The sequence below is a fragment of the Oncorhynchus masou genome, chromosome 17, assembly GCF_036934945.1.
Source record: "Oncorhynchus masou masou isolate Uvic2021 chromosome 17, UVic_Omas_1.1, whole genome shotgun sequence".
NCBI classification, from domain to species: Eukaryota; Metazoa; Chordata; class Actinopteri; order Salmoniformes; family Salmonidae; genus Oncorhynchus; species Oncorhynchus masou.
The window spans coordinates 18440342-18467085 of NC_088228.1; the positions used below are offsets into that span (position 1 = coordinate 18440342).

Consider the following 26744-nt stretch of genomic DNA (forward strand, 5'->3'; position numbering starts at 1 on the left):
CGTAGTATAATGCAGGTTGCACCTGCCATGCATGCAGACTCCGACAGGACAGGACAAGGTGGAAGCAAACGAGACGACAGCTTGCTTCTGGCATCAAAAAACACAAACAAGAATCAGACACTGAAAGTAGCAGGAACAGAGAAAGAAATAGAGACCTAATCAGAGGGGGAAGAGAGAACAGGTGGGGAAAGAGAGAATGAGCTAGTTAGGGCAGATGTAGAACAGCTGAGGAATGAGAGACAGAGAAGGTAACCTAAAAAGACCAGCAGAGAGAGAGAATGAAGAGAAAGGACAGGAACAGACATAACAAGACATGACATGAGTAAAGGGTATGTAAATGTGATTTCAGTATTTTATTTTAAAATACATTTGCAAAAATCTCTAAAAACCTGTTTTGCTTTGTCACGATGGAGTATGGTGTATAGATTGATGAGGAGAAGAAAACAAAAAACAGGTTGTAACAAAATGTGGAAAAACTAAAAAAGGGGTCTGATTACTTTCGGAATACACTGTAGATAGTGGGGAAGAGATTCCGACGTATCGATTCATGGTGTATGAACTGATACACAAAAAGACGCTGGATTCAAAACTTTGAGTTTTTCCAATTTAAATTATTATACAAAATTATTGCAACCAATATATACAGTTATATACAGTTGAAGTCGGAAGTTTACAGACACCTTAGCCAAATCGATTTAAACTAAGTTTTCACTATTCCTGACATTTAATCGTAGCAAAAATTCCCTGTCTTAGGTCAGTTAGGATCACCACTTTATTTCAAGAATGTGAAATGTCAGAATAATAGTAGAGAGAATGATTTATTTCAGCTTTTAATTCTTTCAACACATTCCCAGTGGGTCAGAAGATTACGTACACTCAACATTTCACATTCTTGAAATTGTTTATCTTGGGTCAAACGTTTCAGGTCGCCTTCCACAAGCTTCCCACAATAAGTTGGATGAATTTTGGCCCATTCCTCCTGACAGTGCTGGTGTAACTGAGTCAGGTTTGTAGGCCTCCTTGCTCGCACACGCCTTTTCAGTTCTGCCCACACATTTTCTATAGGACTGAGGTTAGGGCTTTGTGATGGCCACTCCAATACCTTGACTTTGTTGTCCTTAAGCCATTTTGCCACAACTTTGGAAGTATGCTTGGGGTCATTGTCCATTTGGAAGACCTATTTGCGACCAAACCTTAACTGATGTCTTGAGATGTTGCTTCAATATATCCACATCATTTTCCTTCCTCCCTCATGTTGCCATCTATTTTGTGATTTAAACCAGTCCCTACTTCAGCAATGCACACCCACAAAATGATGCTGCCAACCCCATACTTCACGGTTGGGATGGTATTCTTCGGCTTGCAAGCATCCCCCTTTTTCCTCCAAACATAACGATGGTCATCATTTTATTTTTATTTTATTTCACCTTTATTTAACCAGGTAGGCAAGTTGAGAACAAGTTCTCATTTACAATTGAAACCTGGCCAAGATAAAGCAAAGCAGTTCGACACATGCAACAACACAGAGTTACACATGGAGTAAAACAAACATACAGTCAACAATACAGTAGAAAAATAAGTCTATATACAATGTGAGCAAATGAGTTGAGATAAGGGAGGAAAAGGCAAAAAAAAGTCCATGGTGGCGAAGTAAATACAATATAGCAAGTAAAACACTGGAATGGTTAGATTTGCAGTGGAAGAAGTAGCGATAGAAATAATGGGATGCAAAGGAGCAAAAATAAATAAATAAATACAGTAGGGGAAGAGGTAGTTGTTTGGGCTAAATTATAGATGGGCTATGTACAGGTGCAGTAATCTGAGCTTCTCTGACAGCTGGTGCTTAAAGCTAGTGAGGTAGATAAGTGTTTCCAGTTTCAGAGATTTTTGTAGTTCGGCCTAACCGTTATTATTGTTTCATCACACCAGAGGACATTTCTCCAAAAAGTACAATCTTTGTCCCCATGTGCAGTTGCAAACCGTAGTCTGGCTTTTTTATGGCGGTTCTGGAGCAGTGGCTTCTACCTTGCTGAGCGGCCTTTCAGGTTATGTCAATATAGGACTCGTTTTACTGTGGATATAGATACTTTTGTGCCTGTTTCCTCCAGCATCTTCACAAGGTCCTCTGCTGTTGTTCTGGGATTGATTTGCACACCAAAGTACGTTCATCCCTAGGAGACAGAATGAGGCTGCATGGTCCCATGGTGTTTATACCTGCGTACTATTGTTTATACAGATGAACATGGTACCTTCAGGCGTTTAGAAATTGCACCCGAAGATGAACCAGACTTGTGGAGGTCTACCATTTTTTTCTGAGGTCTTGGCTGATTTCTTTTGAAAGACGCAGTGATTGGAAGGTAGGTCTTGTAATACATCCACAGGTACACCTCCAATTGACTCAAATGATGTCAATTAGCCTATCAGAAGCTTCTAAAGCCATGTCATAATTTTATGTAATTTTCCAAGCTGTTTAAAGGCACTGTCAGCTTAGTGTATGTAAACTTCTGACCCACTGGAATTGTGATACAGTGAATTATATGTGAAATATAATCTGTCTGTGAAATAATCTGTCTTGTTTCATGCACAAAGTAGATGTCCTAACCGACTTGCCAAAACTATAGTTTGTTAACAAGAAATTTGTGGAGTGGTTGAAAAATGAGTTTTAATGACTCCAACCTAAGTGTTTGCAAACTTCCGACATCAATTGTATATAGGAGATACAACCATCGAAGCTCTGCAGATTTTGCTGAGAAGAGACAGAATCATTACATCGTTTTGGTACTGTGCATATGTAGCTGGTTTTTGGTCGCAGGTTCAGGAATGGCTGAAGAATTGTAATATTTACCTGGAGCTAACTCTGCAAATAGCACTGCTGGGTGATTTAAAAAGTCATAGTCAATCGATCAATAATGTAATACTCTTAGCAAAAATGTTTATCTTGAATTTACAATATGTAGAATCTATGAGAAATGAAAGGTTCAGAGCTTTTGAGAAACATCACAGCACAGTTGAAAAATAAATGGCAAATAGAATTTGGGTAGTTCGAGGACCGCACATTTCTAATTTGGGTCTTGAGCTGAAAAAGCTTAAGGACCTCTGGTTTATGGTGATATTAAGAATAGCTCTATATCTGATAGCTCTATGGTGATGGTGGCTTTATCAGGACATTTCTCCTTAACCACACACATCTTCTTCACACATTGGTACAGTATCTCTACCCGTAAACAACTATACTTTACAGGAACTGAGCTGTGCTGGTAATTCACTGTATTTAATCACGTAATACCCCCAATAACTGTATGTGTGAGAAACTGTAACACACTGACAATGCACTAGATTACTTGATTTGTTGCTATTGATTTGGAGTGGCCCGTCACGTGCAGCATTCTATACAACACCGCCCTCCAGTGTTCAATGTGGATATGACAAAGGACACATTAAAAGGGTACAACTTTGGGTATATGATGGGGGCAACTACACAATTATCACTTTCTGAACCAAAACAACTTGAAATAGTTAATCTTATTCAAACTTTTATTTGATCCAATTCTTTGGAATGTAGTAGTCATTGATTAGAGTCAGAAACAACATAGACAGATGGGTCTTGAAGCTGACCAGGGAGTCAAATGGCACCCTATTCCCTACATCGTGCACTACTTTTGACCAGAGCCCTATGGGTGCACTATATAGGGAATAGGGACATTTGGGACGGAGTCCAAGTAAAGAAACATTACTTGAGTCATTAAGGCCTCAACTGCTTACGTCTTTCTTCTTCTTTTTATCTGGGACTGCAAATTACAGAAGCAGTATTGAAAATCAAACGTTTTGTAGAAAAAAAATGGCACAGACATTTGTGACAGTACAAAAAACACAAGGTGATATAACATACCAAGTTAAACATTACGTAAGTAAAGAGACATGTATAGCTTTTTCAATAATGAAAAACATCTCCATAATTGTACATTTCAGAACTATATCATCTGAAACCATATAAAAGAGTTATCTGTAACACTGTCTTATCCTTCTTTTGCTTTCTTTCTCTTTTTTCACAAGTGAATATCATAAACAACACAAAGATCTTTTAAATATATCAGTGCAACATTGTTTTCACATCTAGTGCTGCAGCATCCTGTCCTGTTGACGAAGACAACACCAAAACATTATGCCTTTACAAGTGGTGGAACCATAGAAATAGAATGACTCACCGCATGAAGAAAACATGAAAGAATCTTAACATAGAAGCTCATAGACCCCGTCGGAAGGAATAAGCTACATCACATCCATTGATTAAACCTTGGACCTATGTCTTCGCCATTTCATACAGTGCTTTGTTTTGTCTGAACTCTTCACATTAACATTCAATACAGACAAAAAGGCAAACAAAGGGGATGTAGGCTACAGTACATAAAAACAGCATGATGTCACACGGGTCTCTTTCATTCCATCAAGGGCCATCATTCTACCACAGACATGTAGGGCCGGTTTCCCAGACATAGGTTAAGCCTAGTCCAGGACTTGAAATCATTCTCAAGGAGATTCTGAATCTATGTCTGAGAACCTGGCCCATAATGTCCCAGGTATTGTCAAAGCATTTTCTTCGTAGAGATGCTTCAGCCACCCATTCTGTTGTCTGACTACGTCTCAAATACCACCATATTCCATATATAGTACACTGCTTTCATATAGCCCATAGGGCTCTGGTAAAAAGTAGTGCACTCTGTAGGGAATAGGGTGTCATTTTGGACACTTCTTCACTCTCTCCTTGTTAGGCCTTTGTAGCCAATTGTTGCCCCTATTAATAAGGCTCAATACTGATGATCATGGCTGAATCTGAACATCTCTCAAAAGGCCATAACCATTGGCTATAATAACCCTCATTTCCCAGGCAGCATTGGGAGAGCACCAATGGAACATAACAACACAAAATGCTTGTTACATACATGATGACAGCCAGATAACATCGCCTATGATACATAAACCACAAAGAAAGGATACTGCAGCATTTTGTCTCTTTTTATAAAGGCGCTCAAATATATTAAAACCTATGTACAATAAGTTGGATGTGTCATGTGCTATGGAGGGATGGCATGGAATCCTCCCAATCTGACCCTGCTCTACCAACCTAACGTACTGCTATGATCAGAATTAGACTCTACCAGCTGATGCCTAACGTACTGCTATGATCAGAATCAGACTCTACCAGCCGATGCCTAACGTACTGCTATGATCAGAATCAGACTCTACCAGCCGATGCCTAACGTACTGCTATGATCAGAACAGAATCAGATTCCACCAGCCAATGCCTAACGTACTGCTATGATCAGAATCAGACTCTACCAGCCGATGCCTAACGTACTGCTATGATCAGAACAGAATCAGATTCCACCAGCCAATGCCTAACATACTGCTATGATCAGAATCAGACTCTACCAGCCGATGCCTAACATACTGCTATCATCAGAATCAGACTCTACCAGCCGATGCCTAACATAATGCTATCATCAGAATCAGACTCTATATGTCGATGCCTAACGTACAGCTATGATCAGAACAGAATAAGACTCTAAAATCAGCACAAAATCAGACTACCAGCCAATACCTAATGTACTGCCATGATCAGAACAGAATTAGACAACCAGCCAATACCTAACGTACTGCCATGATCAGAACAGAATTAGACAACCAGCCAATACCTAACGTACTGCCATGATCAGAAAAGAATCAGACTACCAGCCAATACCTAACGTACTGCCATGATCAGAACAGAATCAGACTACCAGCTGATGCCTACGTACTGGTAGGACCAAAACAGAATCAGATTGCAAGCCGATGCCTACGTACTGGTAGGACCAAAACAGAATCAGATTGCAAGCCGATGCCTACGTACTGGTAGGACCAAAACAGAATCAGATTGCAAGCCGATGCCTACGTACTGGTAGGACCAAAACAGAATCAAACTACCAGCTGATGCCTACGTACTGGTAGGACCAAAACAGAATCAGACTCTACCAGCTGATGCCTAACGTACTGGTAGGACCAAAACACAGACTCTACCAGCTGATGCCTAACGTACTGGTAGGACCAGAATCAGACTCTACCAGCTGATGCCTAACGTACTGGTAGGACCAGAATCAGACTCTACCAGCTGATGCCTAACGTACTGCTATGATCAGAATCAGACTCTACCAGCCGATGCCTAACGTACTGCTATCATCAGAATCAGACTCTACCAGCTGATGCCTAACGTACTGGTAGGACCAGAATCAGACTCTACCAGCTGATGCCTAACGTACTGCTATGATCAGAATCAGACTCTACCAGCCGATGCCTAACGTACTGCTATGATCAGAATCAGACTCTACCAGCTGATGCCTAACGTACTGCTATGATCAGAATCAGACTACCAGCTGATGCCTAACATACTGCCTTGATCAGAATCAGACTCTACCAGCCGATGCCTAACGTACTGCTATGATCAGAATCAGACTCTACCAGCTGATGCCTAACGTACTGCTATGATCAGAATCAGACTCTACCAGCTGATGCCTAACGTACTGCTATGATCAGAATCAGACTCTACCAGCCGATGCCTAACGTACTGCTATGATCAGAACAGAATCCGTGGAGAAAAGGCAACAGAAACTTTCAAAAAGGCACTGTGGAACTAGACACAGGTCTAGGGCCAGGGCAAGCACCCTCTGGATGCATACACACATGCATGCACATACACTTGCTCACGCACGCACATCCATGCGTACATGCACGCACACACACACACAAACAAGATGCACAAATCGATGCAGACATACAAACTGATAACATGGCCAGCCGAAGAGCCACGTGTCAAGATAGTGAATATACGTTTCTATGCTCTTTCTGTGAATAATAATGACCTCTGATGAAAAATAAAATATCCTATCCTTCCAAAAGAAAAATAACAAAAACATGATAAATATTTCCATCTCAATTGGTCTCATCACCAGCATCTGATTACAGAAAAACAAAGCACGTCGCAAAACAAACAAAAAACAAAACTATTTTTGCTGTACACGTTTTATTTATACACAGTGCCCACTACGGGTAGGTTCCTTTCACTGCAGCTCCTGAGAATAGCATGGCTCAGTCACAACCTCCCACCATCACTATAGCCAGCTGCATCCCAAATGCCACCCTATCCCCTACATAGTGCACTATATAAGGAATAGGACAACACTTGAGTCACAACTCACAACCCTCCGTCCGGTGGTCTAGTTCCTCCAGCCATGAGGCTGCTTGTGTTCTCTTCCCTCAGAGGATGACGCTCACGCCTCTGAGTAGCTGTTCTGTGCATTCAGCTTGCTGTCCTTCTTTAGCTTGACGCCGTCCACGAGCTCAAAGTTATAGTTCTCCAGAGCCGACAAGTTCCTGCTGTCGGACATGTGGCCGTGCGAGCAGGCACAGTAGAGGACGACACCACAGATAGCTCCCAGGAAAACCCCCAGAGCGCTCATAGCGATGATGGTGATGAGAATGGGGTCCAGGGTTTTCAGCATGTTGCCTGGGCCACCCAGCTCGCTATTCTCCACTTCCTCTGGGTAGTAGGGGTCCATTGCTGAAATAGAGATGGAAAAAAGCACCTTTAGTAGCCTGGGGTGGTCTAGACAAGCAGTTACTACTGCTGCCTTCAAAGCACACGTACTGTATGCCAGTGCTGGCATGGGTTTTAATCTTTCTTTTCCCTCTTCACGTTAGTTGTTAAGGATGGAAGATCCTTTTAAAACACTTTGACAGTTGGATACATACAGTATATGGCCTAGCTTGAGCTCGAATTTAGAATGTTAGAGATTTTTATTTAAATATTACAAGCTCAATGAGCAGTGAGGTACTGCACTCACGGTATATGCAGATCTCTGTTGGCGGGGACGTAGGAGCCTCTGGTACATCTGGATCTGGAGGAGAAACAAAGTTGTTCTACATCATAAGCAGGATCAGTATTGTAACAAACTACCATTCTGGTTACCTTCCCAAAGATGTCCAGAAGTCCTGGTTGAAGGATTTCACATTTCCTGCCTGTTCCCTTCCAATAGGGTTTGAACCTTAGCAGAGTCAAGGTGGGCAGTGACCAGGGTTGATGGGTGGGAACCCATTTACCGGGATTTACAGCCCAAAACCACTCCCTTTTCGCGGGATAAATAGCTGCGTGAATCCGGTCAATTATAATAAATTATTTAAATGTATTATTTATATACAGCATGGCGTGAAATGGAACTGTTAAATTATATGCAATGTTTAAATCTGGCTTCTCTATGGCCTCTGCATGATGAATTATCAATGCTCAGGGCGGGGGCAGACAGCCCATCTCACAACACTAACCTACTGAGGTTACATTCAAAAAAAACTTGGTTAACATAGAGATTCTGGGAACATCAGTAGGTGGGGGGAAATGAACTATATTCTGGTAATCCGAACAATTAAACATATGCAGTGGTACTTAATGAATATGATGTCAGTTCGGTTGTCATCTGAGACATTCTCATCAATGATAAGATGACATAGGGAAAGTCTACACATCAGAGTTATCGTATTCACATGGAATTGTTGTTCAATTTAAATGTTTGAATATGAAATTATTTGTGACGGGATGAAATGTGATTTTAGCTTCTAAAATGTGTGATGTGGGGTTTCATAAGTTAGGGCTGCTCACTCAGTGATCAAGAGCGACATCATTGATATATACAGAGAAAAGAGTCTGCCCAAGAATTGAACCCTGTGGCACCCCCATAGAGACTGCCAGAGGTCCGGACAACAGGCCCTCCGATTTGACACACTGAAGTCTATCTGAGAAGTATTTGGTGAACCAGGCAAGGCAGTCATTTGAGTAACCAAGGCTGTTGAGTCTGCCGATAAGAATGCGGTGATTGATAGAGTCGAAAGACTTGGCCAGGTCGATGAAGACTGCTGCACAGTACTGTCTTTTATCGATGGTGGTTATGATATCGTTTAGGACCTTGAGTGTGGCTGAGGTGCACCCATGACCAGCTGTGAAACCAGATTGCATAGCGGAGAAGGTACGGTGGGATTCGAAATGGTCGGTGATCTGTTTGTTAACTTGGATTTCGAAGACTTAAGAAAGGCAGGGCAGGATAGATATAGGTCTGTAACAGTTTGGGTCTAGAGTGTCTCCCCCTTTGAAGAGGGGGATGACCACGGCAGCTTTCCAATCTTTAGGAATCTCAGACGATACGAAAGAGAGGTTGAACAGGCTAGTAATATGGGTTGCAACAATTGGGGCGGATAGAAAGACAGGGTCCAGATTATCTAGCCCAGCTTTTTTGTAGGGGTCCAGATTTTGCAGATCTTCCAGAACATCAGCTATCTGACGTTGGGTGAAGGAGAAGCAGGGGGCTTGAGCAAGTTGCTGCGGGGGTTGCAGAGCTGTTGGCCTGGGTAGGGGTAGCCAGGTGGAAAGCACGCCCAACTGTAGAAAAATGCTTATTGAAATTCTTGATTATTGTAGATTTATCAGTGGTGACAGTGTTTCCTAGCCTCAGCGTAGTGGGCAGCTGGGAGGAGGTACTATTATTCTCGATGGACTTTAATGAACCAAGAGCTATACAGTTGAAGTCAGACGTTTACATACACTTAGGTTGGAGTCATTAAAACTTGTTTTTCAACCATTCCACAAATGTCTTGACAGAAGTAATTTTTCCAACAATAATGTTTACAGACAGATTATTTCACTTATAATTCACTGTATCACAATTCCAGTGAGTCAGAAGTTTACATACACTATGTTGACTGTGCCTTTAAACAGCTTGGAAAAGTCAATTGGAGGTGTACCTGTGGATGTATTTCAAGGCAAAACAATTTCCAAATGCCTGAAGGTACCACGTTCATCTGTACAAACAATAGTACGCAAGTATAAACACTATGGGACCACGCAGCCGTCACACTGCACAGGAAGGAGATGCGTTCTGTCTCCTAGAGATGAACGTACTTTGGTGCGAAAAGTGCAAATCAATCCCAGAACAACAGCAAAGGACCTTGTGAAGATGCTGGAGGAAACCAGTACAAAAGTGTCTTCAGTGCCTTGTGAAAGTATTCGGCCCACTTGAACTTTGCGACCTTTTGCCACATTTCAGGCTTCAAACATGAAGATATAAAACTGTATTTTTTTGTGAAGAATCAACAACAAGTGGGGCACAATCATGAAGTGGAACGACATTTATTGGATATTTCAAACTTTTTTAACAAATCAAAAACTGAAAAATTGGGCGTGCAAAATTTTATATCTTTATGTTTGAAGCCTGAAATGTGGCAAAAGGTCGCAAAGTTCAAGGGGGCCGAATACTTTCGTAAGGCACTGTATATCCACAGTAAAAAGAGTCCTATATTGACATAACTCGAAAGGCCGCTCAGCAAGGAAGAAGCCACTGCTCCAAAACCACATTTAAAAAGCCAGACTACTGCACATGGGGACAAATATTGTACTTTTTGGAGAAATGTCCTCTGGTCTGATGAAACAAAAAATAGAACTGTTTGGCCATAATGACCATCGTTATGTTTGGAGGAAAAAGGGAAAGACTTGCATGCCGAAGAACATCATCCCAACCAAGAAGCACGGGGGTGGCAGCATCATGTTGTGGGGGTGCATTGCTGCAGGAGGGACTGGTACACTTCACGAAATAGATGGTTTCATGAGGAAAGAAAATTATGTGGATATATAGATATATAGATATATGGATATATCTCAAGACATCAGTCAGGAAGTTAAAGCTTGGTCGCAAATGGGTCTTCCAAATGGACAATGACCCCAAGCATACTTCCAAAGTTGTGGCAAAATGGCTTAAGGACAAAAAAAACAAGGTATTGGCGTGGCCATCACAAAGCCCTGACCTCAATTCCATAGAAAATGTGTGGGCAGAACTGAAAGAGTGTGTGCGAGCAAGGAAAATGCAAATTAAGTACTTAAAAATCATACAATGTGATTTTCTGGATTATTGTTTTAGATTCTGTCTCTCACAGTTGAAGTGTACCTATGATAAAAATTACAGACCTCTACATGCTTTGTAATTAGGAAAACCTGCAAAATCAGCAGTGTATCAAATACTTGTTCTCCCCACTGTAGATGTCCTAGCCTACCTTTTTTCAATGCAGTATTAGCCTTATATTTAGCTAATTAATGATGGGTTAATAATAACAATACGTTTCTAATTTATAACCTTTGTCACTTGTGCAATACGCATGCACCTGTGCTCCGCTGGCCTCTCTTATTAAAAAATGCTCCTTTGCTCTTGGTGTCCCATGCAGGAAAAGCTAGACTAGAATAGCTTGCTGGACATAAACATTTTTTGCACTTGTTATACCAATAGACTATCTGAAGATGGACTCAAGCATAACCACGGGAAGTAGGGGTGCTGAGGGTGCTGTAACACATTGAAAATGCACCTCTGCTTTGTCAAAAAATGTAGTATTTAGTATAATTAAGAACAGCCGGATTCAGATTACAGCATTGATTCTTTATGTGTATGACACTAAAAGCTTGGCACTCCTGTATTTTTTGGAGTTTCTCCCATTCTTCTCTGCAGATCCTCTCAAGCACTGTCAGGTTGGACGGAGAGCGTTGCTGCACAGCTATTTTCAGGTCTCTCTACAGATGTTCGATCGGTATCAAGTCCGAGCTCTGGCTGGGCCACTCAAGGACATTCAGAGACTTGTCCCGAAGCCACTCCTGCATTGTTTTGGCTGTGTGCTTAGTGTCAATGTCCCATTGGAAGGTGAACCTTACCCCCAGTCTGAGGACCTGAGCGCTCTGGAGCAGGTTTTCATCAAGGATCTCTCTGTATTTGGCGCCGTTCAACTTTGCCTCGATCCTGACTAGTCTCCCAGTCCCTGCCACTCGAAAACATCGCCACAACATGATGCTGCCACCACCATGCGTCACTGTAGGGATGGTGCCAGGTTTCCTCCAGATGTGACTCTTGGCATTCAGGCCAAAGAGTTCCATCTTAGTTTCATCAGATCAGAAAATCTTGTTGCTCATGGTCTGAGAGTCTTTAGGCGCCTTTTGGCAAATTCCAAGCGGGCTGTCATGTGCCTTTTACTGAGGCGTGGCTTCCGTCTGGCCACTCTACCATTAAGGCCCGATTGGCCTGAGTGCTGCAGAGATGGCTGTCTTTCTGGAAGGTTATCCCATGTCCACAGAGGAACTCTAGAGCTCTGTCAGAGTGACCAACGGGTTCTTGGTCACCTCCCTTGCTCAGTTTGTCCGGGTGGCCAGCTCTGGGAAGAGTCTTGGTGGTTACAAACTTCTTCCATTTAAGAATGATGGAGGCCACCCTGTTCTTGGGGACCTTCAATGCTGCAGACATTTTTTGGTAGCCTTCCCCAGATCTGTGCCTCGACACAATGCTGTCTCGCAGCTCTATGGACAATTCTTTCGACCTCATGGCTTGGGTTTTGCTCTGACATGCACTGTCAACTGTGGGAATTTATATAGACAGGTGTGTGCCTTTCCAAATCATGTCCAATCAATTGAATTTACCACAGGTGGATGATCAATGGCAACAGGATGCACCTGTGCAGAATTTCGCATCTGTAAATAAGGTATTTCTGTTTGTTTTTTTATAAATAACTTTGCAAAAATGTATAAAAACCCGTTTTCGCTTTGTCCTTATGGGGTATCGTGTGTAATATTTTATTATTACGGCTGTAACGTAACAAAATGTCCTTAAATTTAACTGGTATACTTTTTTTTGTATATCAATTTACAAAAATGTCTAAACCTGTTTTTGCTTTGTCATTATGGGGTATTGTGTCTAGATTGCTGAGGTATTTTATTATATTGAATCAATTTAGAATAAGGCTGTAACGTAACAAAATGTGGAAAAAGTCAAGGGGTCTGAATACTTTCCGAAGGCACTGCCTATTGAAAATTGCTCTATTGGCTTTTTTGGACTTGGTCTCATTAAATGTCTTTAATGTATGGCTCATCAGGCTCAGGTAGCATCAGGCTTGATTTAAAAAAAATCAAAGCTCTAATCAAATCCAGACATAGGCCTATTTATATTCTTTTGGATGGCACTTCCGGTTTTAGCGGGAAATACTGTGTTACCCGGGAAAAAAGTTATTTATTCTCAGGATTGAACATTTGCATAATACCAGTAAAATATTCAACACTAGCAGTGACACTTACCCTTACACTCCTCTGGTGTGAGTCCATCCAGGATCTTTATATTGTCCAGCGCGATGTGTCCTGTGCTCCTGTCTCCCACTCCCTCAATCACCACCTAGGAACAACAACACAAACACACAGGTGAAATACTGCTACATAGTGTGTTACTTTTGACTAGGGCCCATATAGTGCATTACTTTTGACCAGTGACCATACTGCTCTTGTCAAAAGTAGCACACTACTGTTTATAGGGAATAGGGTGGCATTTGGAACGTAACCTAGGTCTAAGAGGCTCATAACCTAGGTCTAAGAAGCTTGTAACCGATGTTAGATCTTAATTTGATCACCCTGTTGCAGGAGACATTTCCTGCAATGTAGGACATTTAAAACTTTTAGTGTATTTGAGGTTTAAAAAGGCTTCTGAAGTTTGTACTTTCCACTTTAAAATTTCAGACTTGATTTTACCATATGAAAAAGTGTTTCAACCCCCCAGAAAATGTCCATTAATTAACTTGGATGCCTGATGAAGACCTAAGGGTCAAAACGTTGTGTAAATAAAATCACCTGGGAGCATGAACAGCATTGTGCAGCGTTTTCCTTTTTTTATCAAAATTTTTATTAATTATATTACCCATAATAATTCACTTTTCCTGTTGCTGCAGGATTTTGTTCCTGCTGGAGCAAACTGGCTCAAATTAAGATCTTACATCCTGTATTTCGAAGAGACTCGTAACCTAGCCTAGTGCTTTACCTCATAGGGTGTGCTGGAGTGGGGCACCAACAGCCGTCCCTCCCTCCATCTGCTGCCCTGGTGTCCACTGACGGTCCAGAGTAGTGCCTCCGCCCGCCCCTCCTCTGTCTGTCTCCTCTGTTTGATGTGCAGGGTGCCAGCGTGCTCCCCGAAAATGTGGTACCAGAAGGACACACACAGGTTGGTGTCTGGGGCGGTGACAGGCAGGCTGGCTAGGCGTGCCACCCTCTCCTCCACCTCATCCTCCTCGTCCTCCTCCTGCTCGTCCTCCTCCTCTTCCATTTCGGTCTCAGCAGCCAGCTGCATGTAGATGAAGTTCCCTGGAACTCCTGTAGAGGGCAGTAAGAGACAAGCTAAGAGACAAGTGAAGTATTTTCTGAGTCCATGTTCATTGTGTTAGTCCTTATTTACTACAGTGTGTGTGTGTGTGTGTGTGTGTGTGTGTGTGTGTGTGTGTGTGTGTGTGTGTGTTTGTGTGTGTGTGTGTGTACTCTGTTCTCTTCTCCTCCCACCCACCTGTGTGGTCCATGTTGGGCCCTCTGTGGACGGTGGGGGCCCCACTGGTCTGAATCATCCACTCAGCACCAGTATCCTTCTCCAGTGTCCAGCCACAGAACGACGGGTTTCCCGCCCAGCCAAAGTCACAAGCAAACCACAGGTACTCTGGAAAAGAGGTCAACCTTGTAAGTAACCACGCTCGTTTCCTTTGGCTAAGTGTAACTATTCTACACAATGTGAAAAGAGGGTGAGGTAAGGAAGTGAAAACATGTCATTTCTAATTTCCTAATAACAATTTAAACTACCACTACCATGAAAATACTTTCACACTGCTGAGGCAAGCCCACAATTTTTCTTAAGAAAAATTACAATTTCTAGTTTCCTTACAGTCTCTTGAAGTCACTCAAACTTAGATACAGTATTTCATTTTTGACTAAAGAAAGATTCACAGAATGAAGGGACCTTCCAGAGAGAAGGAAGAGTGAAGGGACCTTCCAGAGGGAAGGAAGAGTGAAGGAACCTTCCAGAGGGAAGGAAGAGTGAAGGGACCTTCCAGAGAGAAGGAAGAGTGAAGGGACCTTCCAGAGGGAAGGAAGAGTGAAGAGACCTTCCAGAGGGAAGGAAGAGTGAAGGGACCTTCCAGAGGGAAGGAAGAGTGAAGGAACCTTCCAGAGGGAAGGAAGAGTGAAGGGACCTTCCAGAGGGAAGGAAGAGTGAAGGGACCTTCCAGAGAGAAGGAAGAGTGAAGGGACCTTCCAGAGGGAAGGAAGAGTGAAGGGACCTTCCAGAGAGAAGGAAGAGTGAAGGGACCTTCCAGAGGGAAGGAAGAGTGAAGAGACCTTCCAGAGGGAAGGAAGAGTGAAGGAACCTTCCAGAGGGAAGGAAGAGTGAAGGGACCTTCCAGAGGGAAGGAAGAGTGAAGGAACCTTCCAGAGGGAAGGAAGAGTGAGGGGACCTTCCAGAGGGAAGGAAGAGTGAAGGGACCTTCCAGAGGGAAGGAAGAGTGAAGAGACCTTCCAGAGAGAAGGAAGAGTGAAGAGACCTTCCAGAGAGAAGGAAGAGTGAAGGGACCTTCCAGAGAGAAGGAAGAGTGAAGGGACCTTCCAGAGGGAAGGAAGAGTGAAGGGACCTTCCAGAGGGAAGGAAGAGTGAGGGGACCTTCCAGAGGGAAGGAAGAGTGAAGGGACCTTCCAGAGGGAAGGAAGAGTGAAGGGACCTTCCAGAGGGAAGGAAGAGTGAAGGGACCTTCCAGAGGGAAGGAAGAGTGAAGGGACCTTCCAGAGAGAAGGAAGAGTGAAGAGACCTTCCAGAGGGAAGGAAGAGTGAAGGGACCTTCCAGAGAGAAGGAAGAGTGAAGGGACCTTCCAGAGAGAAGGAAGAGTGAAGGGACCTTCCAGAGGGAAGGAAGAGTGAGGGGACCTTCCAGAGAGAAGGAAGAGTGAAGGGACCTTCCAGAGGGAAGGAAGAGTGAAGGGACCTTCCAGAGGGAAGGAAGAGTGAAGGGACCTTCCAGAGCGAAGGAAGAGTGAAGGGACCTTCCAGAGGGAAGGAAGAGAGAAGGGACCTTCCAGAGGGAAGGAAGAGTGAAGGGACCTTCCAGAGAGAAGGAAGAGTGAAGGGACCTTCCAGAGGGAAGGAAGAGTGAGGGGACCTTCCAGAGGGAAGGAAGAGTGAAGGGACCTTCCAGAGGGAAGGAAGAGTGAAGGGACCTTCCAGAGGGAAGGAAGAGTGAAGGGACCTTCCAGAGGGAAGGAAGAGTGAAGGGACCTTCCAGAGGGAAGGAAGAGTGAAGGGACCTTCCAGAGGGAAGGCAGAGTGCCATCAGAACAGAACAGCGTTGAAGACCCAAACCATTTCCAGACCGTACACTACGAGATAGAAACCCGTTCTCCATCCCCACTATGCCAGCTCTGCACAGTAACCATGTGGGCCCTGGGCAAAAGTAGTGCACTATAAAGGGAATAGGGGGCTATTTGGGGCAAAACATTACACGGTGGTGATTAACCAACGCATCCAAATGAATGCTACTGCTATGAATACAAAGAGTTTTTGTTTAGACGTTGCTGTAGCAGTCAGATAATAAGTAACTGTTGTTTTGCCCTCTGGTTGTTGACATATGACCCCTTTACTCAGTTCATTGAAACCCAATATTCCTGTTTCTGTAGTTAAGTTTTTTTCCATCTCAAACACAAAGACTGGTTGCTGGTCAACAGTTATAAAGGGAATTTCAAATCAAATTTGATTTGTGAGCCACCTGCTGAAAGTAGACTAATGTAGAACAGTAACGGAAATGTTCCTTCTCTTTTGTGCCTGGTTGCCAGATCTGTTTGTCCTTTAGCCAACTCCACTGTTGGTCTATGTCATACCCAACATGCTAACAAACAATAGAGGAGTGGGCCAAAGCACAGAGAGAGAGAGATGGATGGATGGATGAAGTGAATGAGGCGGTACTTTAGGGGCGTTCTCACCTGGCACAAGCTCTTCCTCCAGGGTTGGGTCTGCCAATGTGGTGCCACCTGTCAGACACAGACGGGCACAGTCAGGGATGCAAACAAAATAGATCCTGAAGATAGATAGAGGTTGTTAGCAGAGAAGGAGGGATGGAGAGAGAGAGGTCATGAGCAGATGAGCTCCCACATTGTTCAGCATGTTTTAAAAAATAGTTACATTTAGAGTTAGACAAACTTAGATTTTTTTTGGCAGGGACATATTCCAAATCAAAACTCTAAACCTACAACCTGATTTTGGACGGAATTACCTGGAATGCTTCCTACACCAAGGATTATTATTCCCATACAGAAAATGCTCTGTCAAACAAACAGAAACCTGAAAACACCATCCAACCTGGAACTGAGTGAGTAATGCTTAGTCTGAAGCTATTTTTTACTTTCAAAAGCCAAGAAGAAAAATACATTACAATGATATATTTCACTTTATAAGGACTGAATGCTAATGCTACAAAGCTTGCTAGGACAAAGAGATACAACTTCAATTATCACTGATGTGTGAAGCGAGAGGTTTCAAAGCCCTTGAGCCCAACAATGGCAGGAGAGCCCCAACCAAATGGAGAGGCCTTAGAAGCAACCCTCCTGCTGTTCAGAGGTAATTAGAATACAGTACCCTTTGAATGTAAAGAATAATAAGACAAGAAAATAGTACAAAATTAACCTCTTTATGCAAAATCAAGAGGCAATTTTTGCTGACTATTATAAAAATGGGAACATAAGCAACCTTATCTTCCACACAGACCATCCCCTGGCATGGTGCAGTGCTATATTAACACAGTACCCCTCTGTTAAGAGGGGGGGGGGTGTTACCGATGGGTGGAAACTCAGGATACGAGACAACGAGGACTCGGAGTCAGCTAATATAAACCTCTATAAGTCTGGAACAGTAATGGTACAGGGCAACCGCAAACGGTTTCAGATGGACTTTCACCTAATCTAAGAAATAGCTCAGCAGGAGAAGCTCTCCCTTGAGAAAGATACCCCCAACCCAAGAGGGTCAGACCAGACCTCTTCATATCATAACCCCACAGACGAGCAACCCCATGCAGAAAGTCAACCTCCCAGCACAGAGTACTACGCCCTCTTTGAAATGAGGGAGAAATTCACCCAGCTGGAGGTAAGGCAGGTGGAGCTAGAACAGCAGGTGATTACACCCCAGTCAGCACAAACCCAGACAACAGTCCAGCACAACAACACCCCCTTAACTAGACCTGGAGAGCTGGAGGTGGAGAGAGACATATCTGCACTCTGGACTATAGTGAGACAACTTCAACAGGAGAAGAGCAGGAGCAGGAGAACAGAGCACTAGAGGAGAGGATCAGACTGCTGGAGGAGAGGATAAGGGGAATGGCGTGTGACAGACAACCCATTAGCGAGGTGGTCACCCCCGCAGAGAAGCCAGCAGAACAGCCCACCTCAGCTCCCGACAAAAGTCTCGACACCACAGCAGAACAGTCCACCCCAGACCCTGACCACGTCAACAACCCAGCGAGACAGACAAATGAAGAACTCCAAGCTCAGGGGATCTCACCCTCTCTGAGCACCCCTCCCCCTGTCAGCCCTCCTGACACCCCCCCACACCCACTGAGGACATACACAAGACACAGATTGTTCTCCTGATGGACTCAAACAAAAAATATATACAAGTGGAAAAAAAGGAGTGTCTAAACTCTGGTGTCCAAACACCCAGCGCGCCCTAGACCTTCTGTCTGAGGACCAACTAGGTTCACCCAGCGCGCCCTAGACCTTCTGTCTGAGGACCAACTAGGTTCACCCAGCTTCCCCTAGACCTTCTGTCTGAGGACCAATTAGGGTCACCCAGCGTGCCCTAGACCTTCTGTCTGATGACCAACTAGGTTCACCCAGCGCGCCCAAGACCTTCTGTCTGAGGACCAACTAGGTTCACCCAGCGCGCCCTAGACCTTCTGTCTGAGGACCAACTAGGTTCACCCAGCTTCCCCTAGACCTTCTGTCTGAGGACCAATTAGGGTCACCCAGCGTGCCCTAGAACTTCTGTCTGATGACCAACTAGGTTCACCCAGCGCGCCCCAGACCTTCTGTCTGAGGACCAACTAGGTTCACCCAGCGTGCCCTAGACCTTCTGTCTGAGGACCAACTAGGTTCACCCAGCGCACCTTAGACCTTCTGTCTGAGAACCAACTAGGTTCACCCAGCACGCCCAAGACCTTCTGTCTGAGGACCAACTAGGTTCACCCAGCGTGCCCTAGACCTTCTGTCTGAGGACCAACTAGGTTCACCCAGCGCGCCCTAGACCTTCTGTCTGAGGACCAACTAGGGTCACCCAGCCATATATTAATACACACAGGCACAAACCACCTGAGAGCACAGCAGGAAAGGGTGGCCACAGTACTCAAGGGAGTGATTGAAAAAGCTTCTTCTACTTTGCCCATCCTGCTACCATACAGAGGGTAAACGCAAGTATTTCCCGTGACTGTGCCTCAAAATCAAATGTTTACCTGGCCCACCACTCCACCAGGGACTTGAACAGCCTTTATGACCAGGCCCACCTATACAAGGCAGCAGTGTCCACCTTCGCTCAGACCCTAAAGGACATTGCTCTCAAACGCAGCCCCAAACTTCTGACCCACTGGGAATGTGATGAAAGAAATTACAGCTGAAATAAAACATTCTCTCTACTATTATTCTGACATTTCACATTCTTAAAATAAAGTGGTGATCCTAACTGACCTAAGACAGGGAATTTTTACTAGGATTAAATGTCAGGAATTGTGAAAAACTGAGTTTAAATATGTAAACGTCCAACTTCAGCAGTAGAGGATATACATAATACCATTTAAAATGTCTTTATTCTTTTGGAACTTCTGTGAGTGTAATGTTTACTGTTAATTTCACGTTAGTTTATTATCTACTTCACTTGCTTTGGCAATGTAAACATATGTTTCCCATGCCAATAAAGCCCTTTGAATTGAATGGGGGGTTGTGAGTGAGAGAGTGAGAGAGTGAGAGAGTGAGAGAGAGAAAGAGAATAGGAGGGTGGTGGTCACCACCTGTTGTGTCATAGTCCTCCCCTCCTCCTGTTCCACTGTGACAGCTGGCCTCCTGGTCGTCACACTCTGACGTCAGGGTGGGCATGGTCACAGATGCAGTTGTGGTGGCAGCGAACGTGGTTACAGCAAACATGGTGGCTACAGCCGTGGTCGGTGGGAGAGTTGTGGGCTCTGGAGGTAGAGAGAGATAAAGAGAGAGAGAGAGTGAGTTGGTCCCCAACCAAGGAGGGCCTACAGCAGCACCTATATCTTCTGCATAGATTATGTCAGACTTGGGCCCTGACAGTAAATCTCAGGAAGACAAAAATAATGGTGTTCCAAAAAATTATATCTAGACACCGTTGCCCTAGAGCACACAAAAAACTATATATACCTCGGCCTAAAGATCAGCACCACAGGTAACTTCCACAAAGCTGTGAACGATCTGAGAGACAAGGCAAGAAGGGCCTTTTATGGTATCAAAAGGAACATAAAATTTGACATCCCAATTAGGATCTGGCTAAAAATACTTCAGTCATAGAACCCATTGCCCTTTATGGTTGTGAGGTCTGGGGTCCGCTCACCAACCAAGAATTCACAATATTGGACAAACACCAAATTGAGATTCTGCATGCAGAATTCTGCAAAAATATCCTCGGTGTACAATGTAAAACAGAAAATAATGCATGCAGAGCAGAATTGGTCAATACCTGCTAATGATCAAAATCCAGAAAAGAGACGTTAAATTCTTCAACCACCTGAAAGGAAGCGATTCCCAAACCTTCCATAACAAAGCCATCACCTACATAGAGATGAACCTGGAGAAGAGTCCTCTAAGCAAGCTGGTCCTGGGGCTCTGTTCACAAACACACCCCGCAGAGTCCCAGGACAGCAACACAATTAGACCCAACCAAATCATGAGAAAACAAAAATATAATTACTTGAAAAACTGGAAATAATTTACAAAAAATAACAGAACAAACTAACATGCTATTTGTCCCTAAACAGAGAGTATACAGTGGCAGAATACGTGACCAATGTGACTGACCCACAATTAAGGAAATCTTTGACAATGTACAGACTCAGTGAGCATAGCCTTGCTATTGAGAAAGGCCACCGTAGGCAGACATGGCTCTCAAGAAAAGACAGGCTATGTGCACACTGCCCACAAAATGAAGTGGAAACTGAGCTGCACTTCCTAACCTCCTGCCAAATGTATGACCATATTATAGACACATAGAATTTGAAAACAAATCAAATTTTGATCAACTAAAATACCACACGCAGCAAGATTTGGGCAATGCGTGAATAACAAACACCATTATAAAAACAACCTATATTTATGTTTATTTATAAATAAATAACGGGACATTTGAAATGTCTTTATTCTTTTTGAACTTTGGTGAGGGTAATATTTACTGTTTATTTTTTATTGTTTAAACTTTTGTTTTATCTATTTCACTTGCTTTGGCAATGTAAACACATGTTTCCCATGCCAATAAAGCCCCTTGAATATGAAATTGAATTGAAATTGGGTGAGACAGGATAAGAATCCTTCAGGGAAATGATACCTCTGCTGAAGCAAGCAGACAGTCTACAGATCAACCTTCTGTGATTGGATTAGGGGATAAGGGGTTTTAGATGGCAATGTGCCTGACATGGTGACACCAAGCAGGCTTCCAGGCCACATGGTCTGGGTGGAGATAGGAAATGATTCAGTAACATGAGACTATGGAGAGAGGCTGGTAGCTACTGGTAGCACAATCATTACAGATAAACCCTAGTCCGATGCAGGCAGAGAATGGTGGAACAGAGGGTTTGAAATAAAGGTGTGAAGGTGATTTGGGAAATTAATTGGAGTAGATTGCTCATAGTCAATTTTCCAATGCGCCCTTGTGAGTGTGTGTGTGTGCCCGCTCCCTAGTAAGTGTGTACATGCAGATGCTCTTTGATGTGGAGATTGTATTGATTTGGGATAGATCAAAGAAGTTGGAGCGTGTAAGCAGCCAGCCACACTCTTCTTCTACTTTCATTTTTTTTTTACATTTATCAGACGATGTTATCCAGAGTGACTTACCGGAGCAATTATGGTTAGCTGCCTTGCTCAAGGGCACGTCAACAGGTTTTTCACCTAGTCGGCTCACAGATTTCAATGAGAAACCTTTCGGTTACTATCCCAATGCTCTTAACTACTACGCTACCTGCCACCCATTCCACCACCTCTCCCCAACTCCACCGTCTGATTCTTATCCTCCTCCCTACGAGGGTAACCAGATACCCCATACCAGACACAGATATCCCCAACCCTCAGTCACCCACCCACTATGACTGGTCCACCTCCCCTCTCTCACCCTCCCACTATGACTGGTCCACCTCCCCTCACCCACCCTCCCACTATGACTGGTCCACCTCCCCTCCCTCACCCACCCTCCCACTATGACTGGTCGACCTCCCCCCCTTCACCCCCCTCCCACTATGACTGGTACACCCCCTCCCTCACCCTCCCCTCCCTCACCCACCCTCCCACTATGACAGGTCTACCTCCCCACCCTCCCACTATGACTGGTCTACCTCCCCTCCCTCACCCACCTTCCCACTGTGACTGGTCCACCTCCCCTCCCTCACCCACCCACTATGACTGGTCCACCTCCCCTCCCTCCTACTATGACTGGTACACCTCCCCTCCCTCACCCTCCAACCTCTGACTGGTCTACCTCCCCTCCCTCACCCACCTTCCCACTGTGACTGGTCCACCTCCCCTCCCTCACCCACCCACTATGACTGGTCCACCTCCCCTCCCTCCCACTATGACTGGTCTACCTCCCCTGCCTCACCCTCCCACTATGACTGGTCTACCTCCCCTCCCTCACCCACCTTCCCACTATGACTGGTCCACCTCCCCTCCCTCCTACTATGACTGGTACACCTCCCCTCCCTCACCCTCCCACTATGACTGGTCCACCTCCCCTCCCTCACCCACCTTCCCACTATGACTGGTCCACCTCCCCTCCCTCACCCACCCTCCCACTGTGACTGGTACACCTCCCCTCCCTCCCACTATGACTGGTCTACCTCCCCTCCCTCACCCTCCCACTATGACTGGTCTACCTCCCCTCCCTCACCCACCCTCCCACAATGACGGGTCCCCCTCCCTCCCTCCCTCCCTCCCTCCCTCCCTCCCTCCCTCCCTCCCTCCCTCCCTCCCTCCCTCCCTCCCTCCCTCCCTCCCTCTATGACTGGTCCACCTCTCCTCCCTCACCCTCCCACTATGACTGGTCCACCTCCCCTCCCTCACCCTCCCACTATGTCTGGTCCACCACCCCTCCCTCCCTCACCCACCCTCCCACTATGACTGGTCCACCTCCCCTCCCTCCCACTATGACTGGTCCACCTCCCCTCACCCACCCTCCCACAATGACGGGTCCACCTCCCCCTCCCTCCCTCCCTCCATGACTGGTCCACCTCCCCTCCCTCACCCTCCCACTATGACTGGTCCACCTCCCCTCCCTCATCCACCATCCCACTATGACTGGTCCACCTCCCCTCCCTCCATGACTGGTCCACCTCCCCCTCCCTCATCCACCCTCCCACTATGACTGGTCTACCTCCCCTCCCTCCCTCCCTCCCTCCCTCCCTCCCTCCCTCCCTCCCTCCCTCCCTCCCTCCCTCCCTGACTGGTCCACCTCCCCCCCTCACCCTCCCACTATGACTGGTCCACCTCCCCTCCCTCATCCACCCTCCCACTATGACTGGTCCACTTCCCCTCATCCACCCTCCCACTATGACTGGTCCACTTCCCCTCCCTCACCCACCCACTGTGACTGGTCCACCTCCCCTCCCTCACCCTCCCACTGTGACTGGTCCACCTCCCCTTCCTCACCCACCCACTGTGACTGGTCCACCTCCCCTCCCTCACCCACCCACTATGACTGGTCCACCTCCCCTCCCTCACCCTCCCACTATGACTGGTCCACTTCCCCTCCCTCACCCTCCCACTATGACTGGTCCACCTCTCCTCCCTCACCCTCCCACTATGACTAGTCCACTTCCCCTCCCTCACCCTCCCACTATGACTGGTCCACCTCCCCTCCCTCACCCTCCCACTATGACTGGTCCACTTCCCCTCCCTCACCCTCCCACTATGACTGGTCCACCTCTCCTCCCTCACCCTCCCACTATGACTGGTCCACTTCCCCTCCCTCACCCTCCCACTATGACTGGTCCACCTCCCCTCCCTCACCCTCCCACTATGACTGGTCCACTTCCCTTCCCTCACCCACCCACCCACTGTGACTGGTCCACCCCCCCTCCCTCACCCTCCCACTGTGACTGGTCCACCTCCCCTCCCTCACCCTCCCACTATGACTGGTCCACTTCCCCTCCCTCACCCACCCACCCACTGTGACTGGTCCACCCCCTCCCTCACCCACCCACTGTGACTGGTCCACTCCCTCCCTCACCCACCCACTGTGACTGGTCCACCCCCTCCCTCACCCACCCACTATGACTGGTCCACCTCCCCTCCCTCACCCACCCACTGTGACTGGTCCATCCCCCCTCCCCCTCCAGCCCAGTCAGGGCAGCCTGCTCTGGCACGCGTCAGCCTTTCATGTCTTTTATGTCCTAACCCTCCCACATAACACATGCACATAACACACTCATTACACTTCCCACACTGACTGACAGGCAGGGTACAGTATACGACTGTCATCAAGCATGCAGCAAAGGCTAAATGCCCAAGTCTTGCCACTAACGCAGGTCTCGGGTCTGTAGTTAGGAGTAGGTAAGTGAAACCTATCTGGGATTCCATCTGTGTGTGGTCACTATGGTTGATGTCTAAATCTAGACCCTGTCAGAGGGGTCTTTTAATACTGAAAATAACTGAATACTGAAATAACCCTAGCCTGGTCCTAGATCTGTTTGTGCGTTTAGTCGACTCTGTGGCTGTCGTTGTTAAGTAAAACAGTTGCCATGACAATTAATGTGCATGCGTGTGTGTGCACATGTTTGTCTGTCTTTCTATTCGTCTGTGATCGTGTGTGTGTGCTGAGATGTTTGTGCTAACTCACCCTGGATCTCACAGCCCAGCAGCTCCAGTCTGAGCCCCAGGCCCTCGGGGGTGGCTCTCTCTGGGTAGACCCTGAGGAAGCGAGTCAGCAGAGGGCCCAGCGTACGCAGCTCTGGGGTGTCATGGTTCTGGTTCCCAATGAAGATCTGGAAGAGAGCCAGGAGAACAGAACAGCGTTGAATACCAAACCATTTCCAGACCGTACACTACGAGACAGAAACCCGTTCTCCATCCCCACTATGCCAGCTCTGCACAGTAACCCTGTGGGCCCTGGGCAAAAGTAGTGCACTATAAAGGGAATAGGGGGCTATTTGGGGCAAAACATTACAAGAAGGGTAATGTCAGTTCCACACACTGGAGCTGACATTACTTTCTATCAAAACAAAACCTTTGGGAGGATGACATCTAGGATCTAGCAGGGTTATGAAACTAATATTATATCCTTAATATATTATTAATATATTATTATCCTTAATATAGTATTTTAAGTGAGAGGACATGTGAAAATAGTTAGCCCTTGCTGTGTGCAGGTAGCAGATGTCCGGGACACCAGTCCTGCTACCACCATGGTGCCATACGCTACACAGATAACCTTTAAAGAACAGATTAAATCTGTTCTGGGAACATTCTTGTAACATCTCGTGAATGTGTTTTGCACCCTAAAAGAAACATTGTAGAATCATCATCACAGCTGGACAGTTTTTGTATTATGAGAACATTTGCCGTGACTTAACAAATGTTCTGGGAATCTCCACAGAACCAATTTTGGTTTGCTGGGTAGGTTCTTATGTTTCCAATCTAAGTGAAGCCTGAAGTGGCAGTTTGAAAAACACTTTGTCTGCCTCCCAAATGGCTCACTATTACCTATATAGTGCACTAATTGTGACCAGAGCCCCGGTCAAAAGTGGTGCACTTTATAGGGAATAGGGTGCCATTTGGGATGCAACCTGGATGTATAGCTGAAGCCACAGAAATGGACTTACTGTTTGTTCATCTTTGAAGACTGGAGGCTGTAAATGAGCTTTTTAAAAAGACAGGAAAAAGGACAGGGGGATATCTAACGCCGCAACCCAGATTGCACCCTATTCCCTATGTAGTAAGTATATTACTGTTGACAAGGGTGTGTACTACATAGGGAATATGGTGCACTTTAGGACAGATAATTCAAGTCAGACTGTCTTATGAAGGTGACAGGGAGTACAGAGAGTACTGCTGGATGTTTTGAATAGCTAGGTGCTGGTGGTTTGCACACAAACACATTTCATCCTTGACTTTACCAATAGGATATGTTGCACTCTATTCAAAATATTTTTCTAAATTAGCGAGTTAATCACAGGATTTTAAGCTGTAATTCAAGATTTTTCATTCAAAAGCAATTACAAGAATATTGAGATCTTGATTTTTCCCAAAGTAACAGTTAGCAGAATCAGGTAAATAGATAAAGCACACTTCCTTTAACCTCAATGTCAACTTGTTTAGACAGCGCATTGTTGTTTTTTGTTTTTAGCTGTATATATTATGTATTGTGGATGTTTTCAATGTATTTTGAACGCTTTCAGACAATGTGTTTAATCGTCATGAAAAAAAATGTGTGCACTGAACAGTCAACTCTGACAGCCCTACTTTCTACTGATCTGTGGGTCTCTGTTGAAAAGAGAGGAGATGAATGCACAGGATACCTGTCACACCTTGACCTTTGGTTAGGTCGGGGTGTGACTAGGGTGGGCATTCTAGTTTCTTTATTTCTAGGTTGGCTTGG

General features: G+C 45.3%; 1 protein-coding gene across 1 annotated transcript in view; it reads right to left on the reverse strand.

The window, feature by feature from the left end:
• Positions 1 to 3520: 3520 nt before the first annotated feature.
• The window catches only part of LOC135558641 (neuropilin-1a-like), an 81361-nt gene continuing 58137 nt past the window's right edge, over positions 3521 to 26744 (reverse strand). The window contains exons 11-18 of the mRNA XM_064992600.1: positions 24987 to 25131; positions 19939 to 20109; positions 16871 to 16918; positions 14421 to 14567; positions 13905 to 14233; positions 13175 to 13268; positions 7875 to 7928; positions 3521 to 7591 (exon numbers count right to left, since the gene is read on the reverse strand). Coding sequence (XP_064848672.1) covers positions 7302 to 7591; positions 7875 to 7928; positions 13175 to 13268; positions 13905 to 14233; positions 14421 to 14567; positions 16871 to 16918; positions 19939 to 20109; positions 24987 to 25131 — 1278 coding nt within the window. The 3' untranslated portion in view covers positions 3521 to 7301. The remainder of the gene's footprint in view (positions 7592 to 7874; positions 7929 to 13174; positions 13269 to 13904; positions 14234 to 14420; positions 14568 to 16870; positions 16919 to 19938; positions 20110 to 24986; positions 25132 to 26744) is intronic.